The sequence below is a fragment of the Tupaia chinensis genome, unplaced genomic scaffold (genome assembly GCF_000334495.1).
Source record: "Tupaia chinensis unplaced genomic scaffold, TupChi_1.0 Scaffold000396_1, whole genome shotgun sequence".
NCBI classification, from domain to species: domain Eukaryota; kingdom Metazoa; phylum Chordata; class Mammalia; order Scandentia; family Tupaiidae; genus Tupaia; species Tupaia belangeri.
Genome location: NW_006159898.1, coordinates 1,274,306 through 1,289,779, shown reverse-complemented (window position 1 = coordinate 1,289,779; position 15,474 = coordinate 1,274,306). Strand labels below are relative to the sequence as shown.

The 15,474-nt window shown below is 45.4% G+C and overlaps 1 protein-coding gene across 1 annotated transcript in view; it reads right to left on the bottom strand.

The window, feature by feature from the left end:
- Positions 1-619: 619 nt before the first annotated feature.
- RGMB (repulsive guidance molecule BMP co-receptor b) overlaps positions 620-15,474 on the bottom strand; it is a gene marked incomplete at its 5' end in the record, with an annotated part of 25,497 nt that continues 10,642 nt past the window's right edge. Inside the window, one exon of the mRNA XM_006154155.3 lies at positions 620-1,599. Within this exon, the coding sequence (XP_006154217.1) occupies positions 931-1,599 (669 nt within the window). The remainder of the gene's footprint in view (positions 1,600-15,474) is intronic.

Here is a 15,474-nt window from a genome sequence, read left to right as displayed (position 1 = left end):
AAAGCCAAGGACGAAAGCTTGCACAAATTAGAGAAAAAAAGCAAGATGTAAGTATTAATAAATTTACAGTTTCATGTTTTGCTTAACACAGAACAGAGTTAAAAGAGAAAAGCTACAATTTAAATAGGGGTGTGGGAAGAGAAACAATCTTGAGTGCTACTGGAGTCTAGCAAAATGCCTATCAACACAACTGCCATCACTAGACCCTTCCCACCTGCAAAAATAGCATTTTCAAACGGTTCAACCTAATGCATTCTATGTGCTCCAATATAACAATTAGAACTGAGAGTAATGAGAATGTAGTAACAACTCCCCTACCTTCTAAAAAAGTGACAGTGTTAGAGAGAGAAGAGGGCTTTAAGATCAGTGTTTAACAGAGCCGAAGCACTGTGAGGGGATGCTCACTGTCTCTTCCAATAGAGTGAAGGCAAAAGGGGTGCGGACCTAGTTCAAAGGAACGAGGCAGCGCCTCCTGGAGGTGGCGAGTGAGAACTGCACACTGGCAGATCAGCAGCCATGAGAACAGACAAGAGGAAACCGCAAAGACGGCTACAAACAACCGGTCACCTTCCAAGGGAAAGCTGCGTGTGGTGTCTGTGGATATGCACTGTACATATTAACCAGGTACACACATAAATATTTAATATATAAAAAATAAAGTGCTTTCTAACAGGTCCCCAGGCAGGGACATTATAAAACATTTCACAAAACTGCAAAACAAAATTGATACAATCAAAGAACACTACATCCAACATATGTGAAAACAGTCAAACACAGTATGTACAATCTGGTGGGTGCCCCAGGACAAACATCCTGTCATATACATGGTATATACATATATACTCTTTTACTCAATATATTATGACAATATATATTTTAAAATTTTGCTATAGACAAGAAGAAAAGAAAAACAAAAACAAAAGACAACCCCTACAAAAACACAATAAGGATCAAGCATGTGAGTCCCAGACTGACTGCCAGAGCGCTGCCTCCTCGGGGAGTCCCAGTGCCACTGCTCGGGAAGATGTGCCAGCGTTCCTTCCTCGGGTGCAGCGCCTCCACGTCCTCCAAGGCACTGTGGGCTGCGGCAGTGAAGTTGGCATCACCAGTGGTGAGCAGGTCGAAGACACAGGACTGGAAATAGATGTCCTTCACCGGCATCTTCTCGTGGCATTGAGTGTTGGCAGTCTCCAGTGTGTAGCCAGGCCAGGCCTGCACCAAGGCGGTGTGAGTCAGGCTGTGCCCCAGGATGGCCGACACCTGGCCCTGCCCGTCATCAATGCGCTCACTCAGGGGGCAGCCATTCACACACAGCTGCAGGTCCTGGCTTTCTTCATAGGACATGGCCAGGTCCTCGGGCATACGGATGGCGAGGGTCAGGTAGCGACCGAGCTGCCGCACGAACACCGTGGTCCCTATGTAGCGGGCGTGCATCTCCACATAGCGGCCACTCTCCCTCTCCACGATGCGCAGGCTCTTGGCATCGCCGTCCCCACCGCTGGTGGTGCCATCCACAAAGGCGGCCGGCAGGTCATCCGTCACAGCTTGGTACACTTTCTGATCTGTACACTCATGGTGGGCCTTGAAGATGATGGTGATCTGGGGGAAGGAACACGTACAAAGTTTAACACGATGAGAGGGAAGCAGAACGGCCGCACTGCCCTCTGCAACACGCCTTCCCTCCACTTTGGAGTTGAATGGCTTAAGACAGAATCGCCTTCTCTCTGGACTCACAAATAAGGGGTGTCACTTTTAGGGAAAATAAAAAAGTCCCAAGTATTTGGAATTAAAATGTAACAAATCTAGAGAATGTGCCTCTAGAAAAAAACTTTCTTTTTAAAAAAATTTTAGATGTGTGTACTTGCCAGAGAGAAACAGAGAGAAAGAGAAAAATCCTCCTCTGGGGGGAGGCCATGCTGCAATCCCTTCTCCTTCATTCTCCTCTCAGAACTTTGGGCACACACGCACAAACAAGTCCCACTGAGTCTGGGACTCGAACGGTGGCTGACCATGTGGGAATCCAGTGCTTTAAACTACACACTACCTGTTACTTTCTTAAGACACAGAACAGTGCTGCTACTGGGATATAGGCAATTTTTACCGACAGTTTATAGTAAGTTTCCTTCCCCAAATAGTTAAGCCATGGTACAATTGAGGAAGAAAAGAAGGGGCTCCTTTCTAAGTTATAAAGAACCAGTAAGGGGCTTAGTTAACAATATTCCTACCAGAACTTTGCTTTCTAAAAAGATTCTTCACTGGACTGTGACACCCTATCCCATGACTCATCATGACACACTTGATATAAATCCCAAGAGACGAAGCGGAGTTGGGGAGCGGGGTGTGTGGGGGGGAAGCCTGCAACAGCTACCAATCATGTGCCTCACGAAAGATTTCTCTAAGTCCCTTAATCAAATGTTTCACATCACTGGCTAATCCCTGCGACAGGGAAATCACTTGGCAAACACAGCTCCCAAGCGCTGGCAGAGGCTAAATACCCTGAACCTAGTTACAGCAAATGTTTTCCCCAAACAGCACCATGGTCCTTTAAGTCCTCAGAACTCCTTTCCCAGCCAACTCTCAATTCTCCAAATTAAGCGCACAATTCACGGAGCAAAACCAGCTACTGATAACACAATAGCCTTCTTTAGCAAACCCATCTTTACAGTTAAAAAAATAAAAAAAAAGAACCTGAATCTTTGCCTCCAATGTAACCAGTATTTCTGGTACAGGCGCTGGGCGGAAGCAGAGAACTGTGAAGAGAGAGGGGATTCCGTATCATGCAGGATGGGAAACCACCGCAGAAGAAAAAAGACTACATTTGGAAATTTGTGTTATTGGTAGGAACTGAGGTAACAGCTTCTCTCTTTCTTCCTTCTTGAAAAAAATGTATCAGGTGACATCAGGCAAGAAGGAAGGTAGACAAGCCAAACACTCCACGAATTACCCTGAATGGAGGAACCCTTCCACCTCCTGCAAGGGAACTGATCAAAACAATAGACCCTTGTTAAAAGGGCCAGAAAATGCCCCCCTCCGAGTCCTCACCACCACCCCCGAGTTTATGTCTGAAGTTTTTCCCCAAGTCAGCCAGCATTTGCTCACACTATTTAATTCCACATGTTCCCACTGGTGTTACTTGACTGGAATTTTCCAGCCATTTCATTTTACTTCAGCCAGTTATAAAGTCAGATCTGAACCAGCTGTACTATAGCAACTGGTTAAATTCATATCCGTTGTTTGCAGCTGCAAACCCAAGCCAGACAATGTACTAGGAAAATGCTGGTCTTTCTCCCTTCCTAATTACCCTGAGCCACAATCTGATTTCACTACCAGCCTTCTCGCATTTCAACACCTTCTGGACAACCCAAAGAAGGTGTACCAGAGATGATTTTGGGAACTAGTTGTGTATCCAACCACAGATCTTACAGAGTGAATGGGGGGTTTTTTAGCTAGGTATCTAATGGGACTATAAAATAGATTTATTTGGTGGCTTGAAAGTCAGCTTGACAAGTGCTTTTTTAAAGCAACCTGGGATTCCTTGGAGGTGAAAAAGACTAATCCAAGTAAATTCTGTACCTGAGAAAGTTGAAAGTTAACAATATAGTTGGCTAAAAAAGAGCAATAATATTTTATATAATCACTCTTCTCATTTTCAACCATAACACACTCACATTAAATGAACTCTTCTACAACATCTAAGTATTTTTGTCTTTTCTAGTCTAAAAACCTCAAACCAACTTGGAATTATTTGCAAGAACTAGGTACTTTTTTGCTCACCTTAGGAAAAACAAAGAGGAATTCGTTTTGTTGGGATGACAAGAGAGATATCCAATTCCAAACGAGTGTCCAAAGAGGCTAACAAAGGGCAATATGAAGGCCAATCCCAGATGTCTTACCCAGGCTGGTTTTTTCTTTTTTCTTTTTTTTGGAGAGGTTTTTGCTATAGGGCGCGTTCGCTCACCAGACAGAGAGAGACAGAGAGATAGAAAGCGAGAAATCACCCCCCCAGGGGGGATGACCACGCTGCAATCCCTTCTCCTCCATTCTCCTCTCGGGATCTTGGGCATGCACGCACACGCGCCCGGTGTGAGTTTAAGCCACCAGGTCCAGGACATGAACCGTGGTCAACGACATGGGAGTCCAGCGACATAGCCATTACGCTAACTGCTGGTCCCTTATTTTTTATTTTTTGAGAGAGATCTTTGCTACAGGGCTCATGTGTTTGCCAAAGAGACAGAAAGCAAGAAATCACCATTCGGGGTGATGGTCACACCACAATCCCTTCTCCTCCATTTTCCTCTGAGGATTTTGGGCACACATACACACACATGCCCAGGGTAAGTTTCAAATCTTCGGGTCCAGGACTCGAACCATAGTCGGCCATGTGGAAGATCAGTGATGTAACCATTACACCATCTGCTGGTCCCACCCAGGCTGTTTTTTACATTAAGCACACTAACTCCAAATTAGGACCCCAAAAGTCATTCTAAACACCTTATTCATCACTGTTATTATGGCTCAGCCACTGATAGTCACTCTTACAGACCTAGAAGACTGAGTAAGAGCTTCACTTTGCTACAGTGTCTATGCTTCAAAGTATTTCAGTTTACCTAATAGATTTTTGTCTGCCTTTCCATTTGCTTGAAATGATTTTCTCTCTGATACAATTAAGTTGATATTTCTCTGGTCACCTCCCTATTGGGCAAGACCATTCTCACACAGGCATCTGTATATACAATTATCACTGGAATCAAAATTTTGAGGGTGAGAGACTGATGCTAGAGCATGAGCAGGGCTTCCTGAGTGGTCCTCTAGTTTAAGTATGCACCGCGCAGACAGCTAGAAATATAATCGATGTAAATGGAGACAACATTGGGAAATAGTTTCACCTGACTCAAGTTTTGTCATGTACTTTCATTCCTCATAATTACAAGAGCTCTTAAAAAACAAGTACTCAGTGCTTCAGCTGCGAAGAGCAAGAAATTCATTTTCAGAATGTTTTCCTTTTCAGAAAAGTGAGATTTATTTATTCTTTTTTTAAAAAAAGTGTGTTGTGATAGGGTGCAACTGTTTACTGGAGAGAGAGACAGAGACAGAGAGACAGAAATGACCTTCCAGGGCAGATGGCCATGCCATAATCCCTTCTCCTCTATTCTCCATTTGGGGTAACATGCACATGTACCCAACATATTTTGAAAGCTACTAGGTCTGGGACTTGAACTGTGCAGTCAGCCATGTAGAATCCAGCTACCTTAACCACCATGCCACTGGCTGGCCCACATTTATTCATTTTTACTAATTCTTTAAAAAACATTCAAAATGGGAACCAGCAGTTAGCGTAATGGCTATGTCGCTGGACTCCCACGTAGTCGACCGCGGTTCGCGTCTCGAACCCGGTGGCTTAAATCTCACGCCGGGCGCGTGTGCGTGCGTGCCCAAGATCCCGAGAGGAGAATGGAGGAGAAGGGATTGCGGCGTGACCATCCCCCCTGGGGGGTGATTTCTCGCTTTCTGTCTCTATGTCTCTGTCTGTCTGGCGAGCGCACGCGCCCTATAGCGAAAACCTCTCAAAAAAAAAAAAAAAAACCAAAAACATTCAAAATGTAATCGGAATTTCTGGAAATTTCAAACTTATATTTTCCACTAGCAGCTATCAGAGTATAAATATAAAATATTCAAATTTGTATTCAAAAGTTCTCATATGGATACTTTTTTTAAAGAATTATTTCTTTATTTAATACCATTTGTTGTTATTATTTTTTAATTTGACCAGAGAGAGGCAGAGAGAGAGAGAGAGAGAGAGAGAAGAAAAATAGAAAGCAAGAAAGCAAGCCACCAGGTCCGGGACATGAACTATGGTTGGTCATGTGGGAATCCAGTACCTTTGTCCACCACATCACCTGCCGGCCCGCTCACAAAGATAATTTGAAAAACAGCAGCTACGCTGTTCACTGCCCCCTCCCCCAATAACTGATCCAAATGCTATAATAACTCAACCTGGCACATCTGCTCCATGCCACACCATTTATTATTGATGGATGACATTTCTGTGCATTTAAAACATCAATGCCTTTTGTTAAACCTCCCCCACCCAGTCCCTCTTGACCCCCACTGTAGACAAACTACTCCAGTTCTTTTCATTCATTTTTAATGTTTCACTCCCAGAGAGCTTAACCACCCACGAGGTCTATTAGGAAGAGCAAGACAGCAGCTCGAAATCCACCTTTACACACGTTAGAGGTATTATGAATTTAAGACAGTTTCCTGTGAACTCTCAACAGGAAAAGGTACTGGACTCGCCCTTCGGTCAGGAAGAAAAGAAAACACATGAAATGGAAACGAGGTGGGCAACACGAGGACAGCCCAGACACGGCCTCACTAAGCAACACAGAGGCAGCTTCCTACGCCCCGCAGCCTACAGAACGCTGCACACAGGTTTAAGCTGCAGAACGCCCCAAAGGTTGTGTGCTTATCTACCGTGCATACTGTACTTCGGAAGAAACTTTATCAGTGTTTAATCACGTGACATAGCACTGTGCGTGTAGGACCCTTCCGGAATCTTCAAATACCAGAACCGGACTTTTACATCAAGAAACTCCTAACTCTTGTTTAAGATGCATCAGTAAACTAAATCAGTCACAGACCTTAGCTTAAAACACATGGGAACACAAGTTTGATATGCACCTGGTTAAAATTCTGCCTGAGCCAAAGAAAGTTAAAATGGATTTTCTTTCATATGATCAGCTGATATGTCTTTCTTAGATTCTGGGAGCAATCGCAGGCTGAAAACAATGGTAGACCCTCAGGGAGAAGAAGAGAACACTCTGCTCATAGCCCCTTTCCCTCTTACATGTGCATGTGTCAACGGCCTCTACGACCTGTTCTCTAGAGTAAACAAAGACACCATTCCAACAAGAGCATGTGCTTCGGGAACCAGCAGTTAGCGTAATGGCTATGTCGCTGGACTCCCACGTAGTCGACCGCAGTTCGCGTCCTGGACCCGGTGGCTTAAAACTCACGCCGGGCGCGTGTGTGTACGTGCCCAAGATCCCGAGAGGAGAATGGAGGAGAAGGGATTGCAGCGTGACCATCCCCCCTGGGGGGTGATTTCTCGCTTTCTGTCTCTATGTCTCTCTCTGTCTGTCTGGCGAGCGCACGCGCCCTATAGCGAAAAAAAAAAAAAAAAAAAAACATGTGCTTCAAAAAAGAAAAAAGTGTGCACGTGCCACGCTCTATTTCCATCCCTAAAGCACACATATTTTACTTCTGAGAATCCATTTGTCTAAATATTAAGAAATCAGAGCCTAGGAAGCTGTAAGGTAGTGGTCCCGAATCTTTCTGACACCAAGGGCTGGTTTTGTGGGAGACAACTGACGCACAGACTGTGGGGGACGGGGAGGCAGGGGGTTGGTGCTGGTATGGTTCAAGTGCATTACATTTACAGTGCACTTCATTTCTATTATTATTACACTGTGATATATAATAAAATAATCATACAACCCACCATAATGCCATATTTACATCTACTCCCCAGAGCTAGCATAACTGCCTCAGCTCCATCTCAGATCGTCAGGCATTGGATTCCCATAAGGAGTGTGCAACCTAGATCCCTCACATGTGCAGTCCACAACAGCACTGGCACGTCTAGGAGAATCTGATGCTGCCACCGATCCAAGAGGAGGGGGGTCGCAGGTGGCAATGTGAGTGATGGAGAGCAACTTAAATAAGCTTCACCTGCTCACCTCCTACTGTGCGGCCCTGTTCCTTCTGGTGACCTCTGCTCTAAGACACCAAAGGGAGGTGGAGGCCTTGCAAACCACCTTCCCCCAAGTGTCTTCCTGGGTAACCCGGAAAGTGTAGGTCCTGGTGGAGCAGAGCCTTTCAGTCCAGGAAGGGAGGCAAATATCCTTCGGCGACATAAAACTGGGGTAAACCCTCCGTCCTTTTCTCGGAGCAGTAAAAAAGCATATTCATTTTAAATAATACTGTTTGAACAATTTCTGCAAAACCTAGGAAGGTTTTTATATGTATTATATTTAAGAGGAAAAAAAAGGTTGGGCTGGGAAATATTTGATGGCAATGATAGTATTCCTTAAAAAAAAAATAGAGGAAAACAACTGTTAAAGACCTGTGAACTCAACAAACTGGACTATAATTTAACACACAGTATTCAGCCTACATATCAAATATTGTAGGAAGCTGAACGTGAGACCAACGGAAGTATAGCCTGTTCAATAATTTTATTGGGCTAACGGCAAGCTATTAACAGTGAGACAGTACATGTGTTCAGAAGGTGAGCAGAAGATTGAAAATCTTACCCTAGACTCACTTTAAGGCTTGAATGAGACTAAAAGAAATCTACTACCCTCAAGAAAGGTTTCAAAATCCGCTCCTCTATCCTTAAGTCTCTTCCACAGACTTCTGTGCTAGGAGTGTGACAGAATCCAGAGAAGCGGAAGGGATACAACTTCTCCCGTGTTGCTCCAGGTATTAAATGCATGCAGGAACAGAGGCTGCCTTGGCTGCTGGAGGGGAACTTGGCAGCAGGAGGAGAAAGAAGAAACCAAACCAGAGGGGAAGGAAACCCAGTGCTGAAGGCTGCTGCGAGGGTGGTCCAGGGGAGAGGTACCAAGCTCAGTGGCTTCGAAAGAGCACATGAGAATTGCAGGCAATCTAGCCCAGGGATGACACAAAAGGCACAGGCCCTCAAATGCTGACTTCCAAAGGCAGCTTTTGTGCCCTTACACAAGGCAGGCTGGAAGGATAAATAGGCTCAGACCCAGGGAAATTGGTTAATTCCTTGTACAGAGCAGAGCAACTCTGTAGACCATGAGGAGGGACAGCCTCTAGGCCTAGGAGTCGCAGTCACTCGGCAAACTCCACGGGGAACGTCTCCCTCAGCCTGTCTGTTGTGTTCAGAGTTCGCACTGTGAGAAGGCCAGAAAATGTAAGAACCCACTGAGCCTCTAGATGTGGAGCCAGGCATGTGTGGACATTACTGCAGGCCTAGGCTGCCCTGTGCTTCAGACCAGAGGCTAAAAATATTGTGAACGGTGAGAGCCAGGGCCGGCGGCAGTAACTCCGAGCCAGAATCTGCCCTAGCAGGTCTGGCCTTTGGGCACCTCCTCCTGATGGGGCAGGAGGTAGGGCCACAGATCCCCAGGAGGTGGTCCTGGTGGGACCTTGTGCAAGAGTTCTGGGCTTAGGTTCAGCACAGCTGTTCCCCAACCCGGTGGGGGTCAGGAAACCAGTTTCTTTGATCATTTTTCAGTGTTGGGAGGTGAGCAAAAAAGTTAAAAGGGCTTGAAGGTCTTCACAATAGACTCCCACTTTGTCACTTCTAGGTTCAATTTAAAGTCCCCACAGCTTAAACAAACAAACAAAAACAAACCAAAACAAAACTTGGGCAGACGGGGACCCTGAGAACTCAGGAACGAGATGGTTATTAGTGGGGTCCATGTATGTGGAGAAGTTAGCTAACTGGGGTGCTGCAGAACAATGGCTTTCTGCTTCATTTTCCTCAGGCAGAGAGAGCAGAAGACATCAAATACCGCTCAAGCACATACATGTACATGCGCACACACCCGAAATGGAAGACTAAACTCTGACCCTCATTTCAGGAGCCCGTGTAGAGCAGACGAGAAGGCAGTGTTTAAATACTGTCCTACCAACCCAATCCACGGCGTACACACCGTGTTCCAACACGAAAGAACGTCACCAGGACTAGCCGAACATTCTTTTGGCTCCAACTCTTAAAACACCAGCTAACTGGAGCAGAAACTGTGTGCCGCCACACAGCCAGCTTCACCTGACGTTCATTCTCGATCCCACAGCGCTGTGTTTTCACTGCAAGGCTGTTCAGTTCAAGTCAGTATCTCAGATATGCGAGCTATTCTTGTTAGTTGTTATTTACGGACAAGTGGAGCAGTTTGAAAAGTCCTTAAGTTACCCCTCCCAGAAGAACACAAACTTGCAAACAGTGGAAGAGCAAGTTCTACCGCAGTCAAAACAAATAAAATGGGAAAGGTAGCACCTCTCACTGCAGAAGGCCGTAGGTAACTCTTCCCACACGCCACATTCCGCACGGGCAGAAACTGTCTGGTTGGCGTTCACTGAAGCCAACAAAAAAGGACCAACCATTCAGAGATTCTTGCCCCTTCCCCTCAAAAAGTCGACTCAAAGGAACTTTAACAGGGCAGAGGGAGAGATTTGGAAATGTGACAGAAAAACAAGTTCTAACTCTCAGCTGTGTATCACACTTGGCCCCGTGCCTCTGGTTTAAAACTACGGAGGAGTGTGGATTCGTTTTAAAGCAGCAGAGGCCCAAAGCAGCCTCGTGGAATCCTGCCTGGTTGGACAGGCGTTGGGTTAATTTCACTTACAAGTGGGGGATTTTAAGGTTTCCTCCTCTTTCCAAACTACATCTGGGACAGAGGGAGTCAGGGAGATGAGAAAGATGGTGAAAGATTCATTACCCAGAGAATTTCAATGCCAGTGGACAATGTGACATGCCTTGCTGAAAAAGCACATGAAGAATAGCCAACGTAGGCCCGTTTGTGTTACAAGATTTTTCACACTTAAAGATATATCAGACATCTAATAATTTCTCCTCCTTTCACTGCTTTCTTACCCCACGTGCACTTGGAAACTCTTTTACCTCCAGGCAGTTTACCATGTGAAGCAGAGTGGAGCAGTTCCTGGGCCTAAAACCTAATAGTTCAGTACAAAGAAGAGCTAGAAGGACAAATAAGAACACTGCAATTAAAGCTGGTTGCTAAAAAGATGGTCTGATGTTTCTACAATAAGTGAATTCAGGGAGGACAAGAATACTCAACATGTACTTTCATGAGAGTTTTAAAGATAAGATGGGACCCTGAAAAGTGAATTTAAGAACTGGTGACTCTGACAGTCAGGTTCTAGAAAGCTTCCGGTATTAAGTTAAAGATCAGCACCTTTTAAATGTGGGAGCCAGGATGCTAGGCCCTGCCAGGTTAGATGGAGATGAGGAAATACAGACGCAGGTGAAGCCAGCTTGGCTGTGGGAGGTGGAGGGGGATTGTGCCCAATCCCAGGAGTAAAAGTAAAAACATTGGTTTGTGAAAGCAACCAAGGTGGGAAGGGGTATGCCCTGGGTGACTGTGGGATGGGCCCCTGCAGCGGTTGCTCTCTGGTTCAGTCTTTATTTATTTATTTTTTCTTTTGTCAGAAGGCACATATTCCCCAGAGAGGATAGTGAGAGGGAAAGTTGAGAAATCATCCTCCAAGGGGGCCATCCTCCTCCTGGGATTCTGGGCATGTGCCTGTGATTTTCAAGTCACTAGGTCTGGGACTCAAACTGTAGTCAGCCATATGGAAGTCTCTTTCCAAACTACATCTGGGACAGAGGGAGTCAGGGAGATGAGAAAGATGGTGAAAGATTCATTACCCAGAGAATTTCAATGCCAGTGGACAATGTGACATGCCTTGCTGAAAAAGCACATGAAGAATAGCCAACGTAGGCCCGTTTGTGTTACAAGATTTTTCACACTTAAAGATATATCAGACATCTAATAATTTCTCCTCCTTTCACTGCTTTCTTACCCCACGTGCACTTGGAAACTCTTTTACCTCCAGGCAGTTTACCATGTGAAGCAGAGTGGAGCAGTTCCTGGGCCTAAAACCTAATAGTTCAGTACAAAGAAGAGCTAGAAGGACAAATAAGAACACTGCAATTAAAGCTGGTTGCTAAAAAGATGGTCTGATGTTTCTACAATAAGTGAATTCAGGGAGGACAAGAATACTCAACATGTACTTTCATGAGAGTTTTAAAGATAAGATGGGACCCTGAAAAGTGAATTTAAGAACTGGTGACTCTGACAGTCAGGTTCTAGAAAGCTTCCGGTATTAAGTTAAAGATCAGCACCTTTTAAATGTGGGAGCCAGGATGCTAGGCCCTGCCAGGTTAGATGGAGATGAGGAAATACAGACGCAGGTGAAGCCAGCTTGGCTGTGGGAGGTGGAGGGGGATTGTGCCCAATCCCAGGAGTAAAAGTAAAAACATTGGTTTGTGAAAGCAACCAAGGTGGGAAGGGGTATGCCCTGGGTGACTGTGGGATGGGCCCCTGCAGCGGTTGCTCTCTGGTTCAGTCTTTATTTATTTATTTTTTCTTTTGTCAGAAGGCACATATTCCCCAGAGAGGATAGTGAGAGGGAAAGTTGAGAAATCATCCTCCAAGGGGGCCATCCTCCTCCTGGGATTCTGGGCATGTGCCTGTGATTTTCAAGTCACTAGGTCTGGGACTCAAACTGTAGTCAGCCATATGGAAGTCCAGCACCTTACCTACCAAGCCACCTGCTGGCCTCTCCTGGTTCTTCTTGATACCTGTTCAACTGCTAAGTAATATCATCTAAAACTAGCTTGAGAATGTGGCTTACCCATTTTCTAAGGAGAAACCCTGAAAGTGGATGGTTTTACACACAGACTCCCTTCTCCATTCTCCTCTTGGGATCTTGGGCCTGCACACACGTGCACTGGTCTGATTTTCAAGCCACTTGATTTTCAAGGGCTTGACTCATGGCTGGCCATGTGGGGGTCTAGTGCCTGCACCACCCCACACTTCCTGTTGACCCCACGGGCTGCACACTTTAGTTACATGCTTACACTGAGACAGAGGCTGCACTCACGCGTGCGTATCCCACACAGAGCAGCCCTTTAACACTAAGCGTTTTGAACACAGCACCAAATTAACCCCACATTTGATTGGAGAAATGCTTACACTGAGCTGGGAGCTCTAACTGCAAACTCCGTTCCCATCTGTTCCCAACATGGTTCAACCAGTCTCAAAACGTTTTAGCATCTTTGTAAAGCAAGGAGGATCATGGTAAGAGGCAATTCTCAGAGAGATGGCAAAATGATTGGTGTGACATATGTAATCGTAACAAAAAGAAAGAGCAATCTCAGTCTTTAAGGATTAGTTACTACAGAGCTGCAAGACAGTGTGTGTGCTCTCTGGAAGGAAAGTGCTCTGTATTCTTAAAGAAAACACCACGTGTCTCCTCTGTAACAACACTGCACGCAAGGACAGTGTCCTTATGTTCAAAACACAAGCCTGCCAATGAGAGGAAGAAGCATCTTCTTAGTCCAAAAAAATATGACCACCACTGTGTGGCTCACAGAAGGTACTGGAAACGAGGGATTGCAAACACTTGGCTATGAGAAAATGTACTAGGCCTGGGGTTAAGAGAGGACAGATTTCCAAACCTGATCCAGAGATATGCGTAGAATGACAGCGGAAAGCCTCTGCAACACGGGCATGTCTGGCTCTGATTTTGTAAGCACCAGAGAATGATCCAGAACACTGGTTGACATGCCCACATGCTGCTGTGAAACAAGAACTACAATGGTATGGGCTATCAGACAGGCAGAGGGACCCACCTCATGCCCTGAGAGTGTTTTTACTTTCTTTTTTAAAAAAGAATTATTTTATTTAACTTTATTAATTAATTTATTTTATTTGACCAGAGAGGGACAAAGAGAGAGAGAGAAAGTGAGAAAGCAAGCTGTCAGGTCTGGGGCTCAAACCACAGTCAGCCATGTGGGAGTCCAGTACCCCAACTCACCATACCACCTGCTAGCCCCAGGAGAGTGTTTTTAATTTCAATGGAAAACCTTGAGCTACACAGTATGAAGACATGAACCAATCTAACACTTTTTATAGCTCTAGTCACCAGTGAAAGCTGTCAGGACCTTATTAGAAAGTAAGCTGTAAAATTTTAGATTTAGGAATAATTACAAAATTTAATAAAACGATTACATACTTGATGAGCAGGGCCCCCTCCTATGCCTTGCCGAGATAAGGAGGGCTGCCCCATGATTACGGGAATCTGGTGGAACAGCAAGAACACACAGGGCACCAGAGTTTCCTTGCACCTGGTCAACAGCCACCCAGTTTGGTCAAGTACAGAGAACATATCCCCTTCCCAGATGCAAACTGCCCTAAGGTAAACCATTACCTTCTCTCACTAAAGGATGAAGTACAGTAAAATGGGCAGCAAAAGACCTGTAATGAGACTTGTTGCTATTCCCCATTTCCTCTCCTACTTCTTATCTTGCTTTACTGAGATCAAAGGATAGGGTAAAAGGGGCGAGCAGATGGTGTGGTGGTTAAGGCACTGGAATCACACATGGCCAACCACAGTTCGATGCCCAGACCTGGTGGCTTGCTTTCTTTCCCTCTCTCTCTTGGGTGAGTGTATATACCCTATAGCATATTTAAAATAATAATAATAAAATTAAGTAAATAATTCTTTTTTAAAAAAGGATAGGTTAAGACAGTGGAGAAAAATAATATGAACACATTAAAGCAAAGAAAAAAATAAAACAAAAGTATGGAAATAACGTGTAAAAATAATTATGAAAGTGTTGCTATTATTTAGGTGTGCAATTTAATAATACATGGATTTCTGCAATGGGGGGGAAGGAATCATTTCAAATGTACTTGAGAGATTGGTGATTTTAATAGACGCACCTAAGGAGACATGTACAACAGAAAATCCTTTCACAAAGTAAAGAATTTCCTTGCCAGGCACCTTCTGTGATCATGGCATATACAGATCCTTATCAAATCCTCTGAAATAGGAGAGACACAGACATACAGAACGAACTGTGTGTGTGTGTGCATTGAGCCTGAGCAGCTGACCAAGAGAAGGGACAGAGTCATGCATCCTCACACACAGACGCTCTGGGCTCTCTGAGGGTGGGAGGCCCGGGAGGGCTACTGACATGTCCTCTCCGGAGCCTACACGGCTTTTCCCTTCAACACACAAACGACTTTTCTTCCCTGTGTAGCTAACTACCCGTGGCAATTCCAGGCCTGCCCGTCTCCTCTGCCTCCCCGCCGGGTCTGCAGAGGTGGGGAAGGAAGATGGCCCAGAGCTGATGTGGATCTTCTCCGAGGTGTGTGGGTGTGCCAGAAACCCCTCAGCCTCCGGGGTGAAAAGATGAAACACCAGCCCTGGCTTCCCCTTCAGTAACACACCTACCTGGCAAGGTAGCCAACCGTCAGACTCCTCTGAACAGGAGGAGTGGAACAGGCTTGGGGAGGGTACAGCCAAGGACACAGGCCCCTAGAGCCTCACACACCATGACCAAGAGGAAAACAAGCCCTACATCCCCAGAGAAGGGAGGCGAGGGTCATGGCGGGGTGTGTTGGGTAGGGACACCACCCCTAACACTGCTGGCCTCAAACTCACTGCTAATAAATGGCTCCCTGAGTAGATGACTTCATTTTCTTTCATTTCATTATTCAGGTTTTTTTTTTTCCTTTTTGTCTTTTTGTAATGAGGCAAGGGGAATCCCTAGGGGCAGGTACAATTCACAAAGTTAAGTTTGAAGATGGGCTTGCCGGGGTCTGGGGCCTGGGTTGTCTTAGTGACCTCACTGAGGAATGTACTCTGGGTCTAGCGCTTCAGTGTGATTCTGAAGGCAGTGGAAAGAGT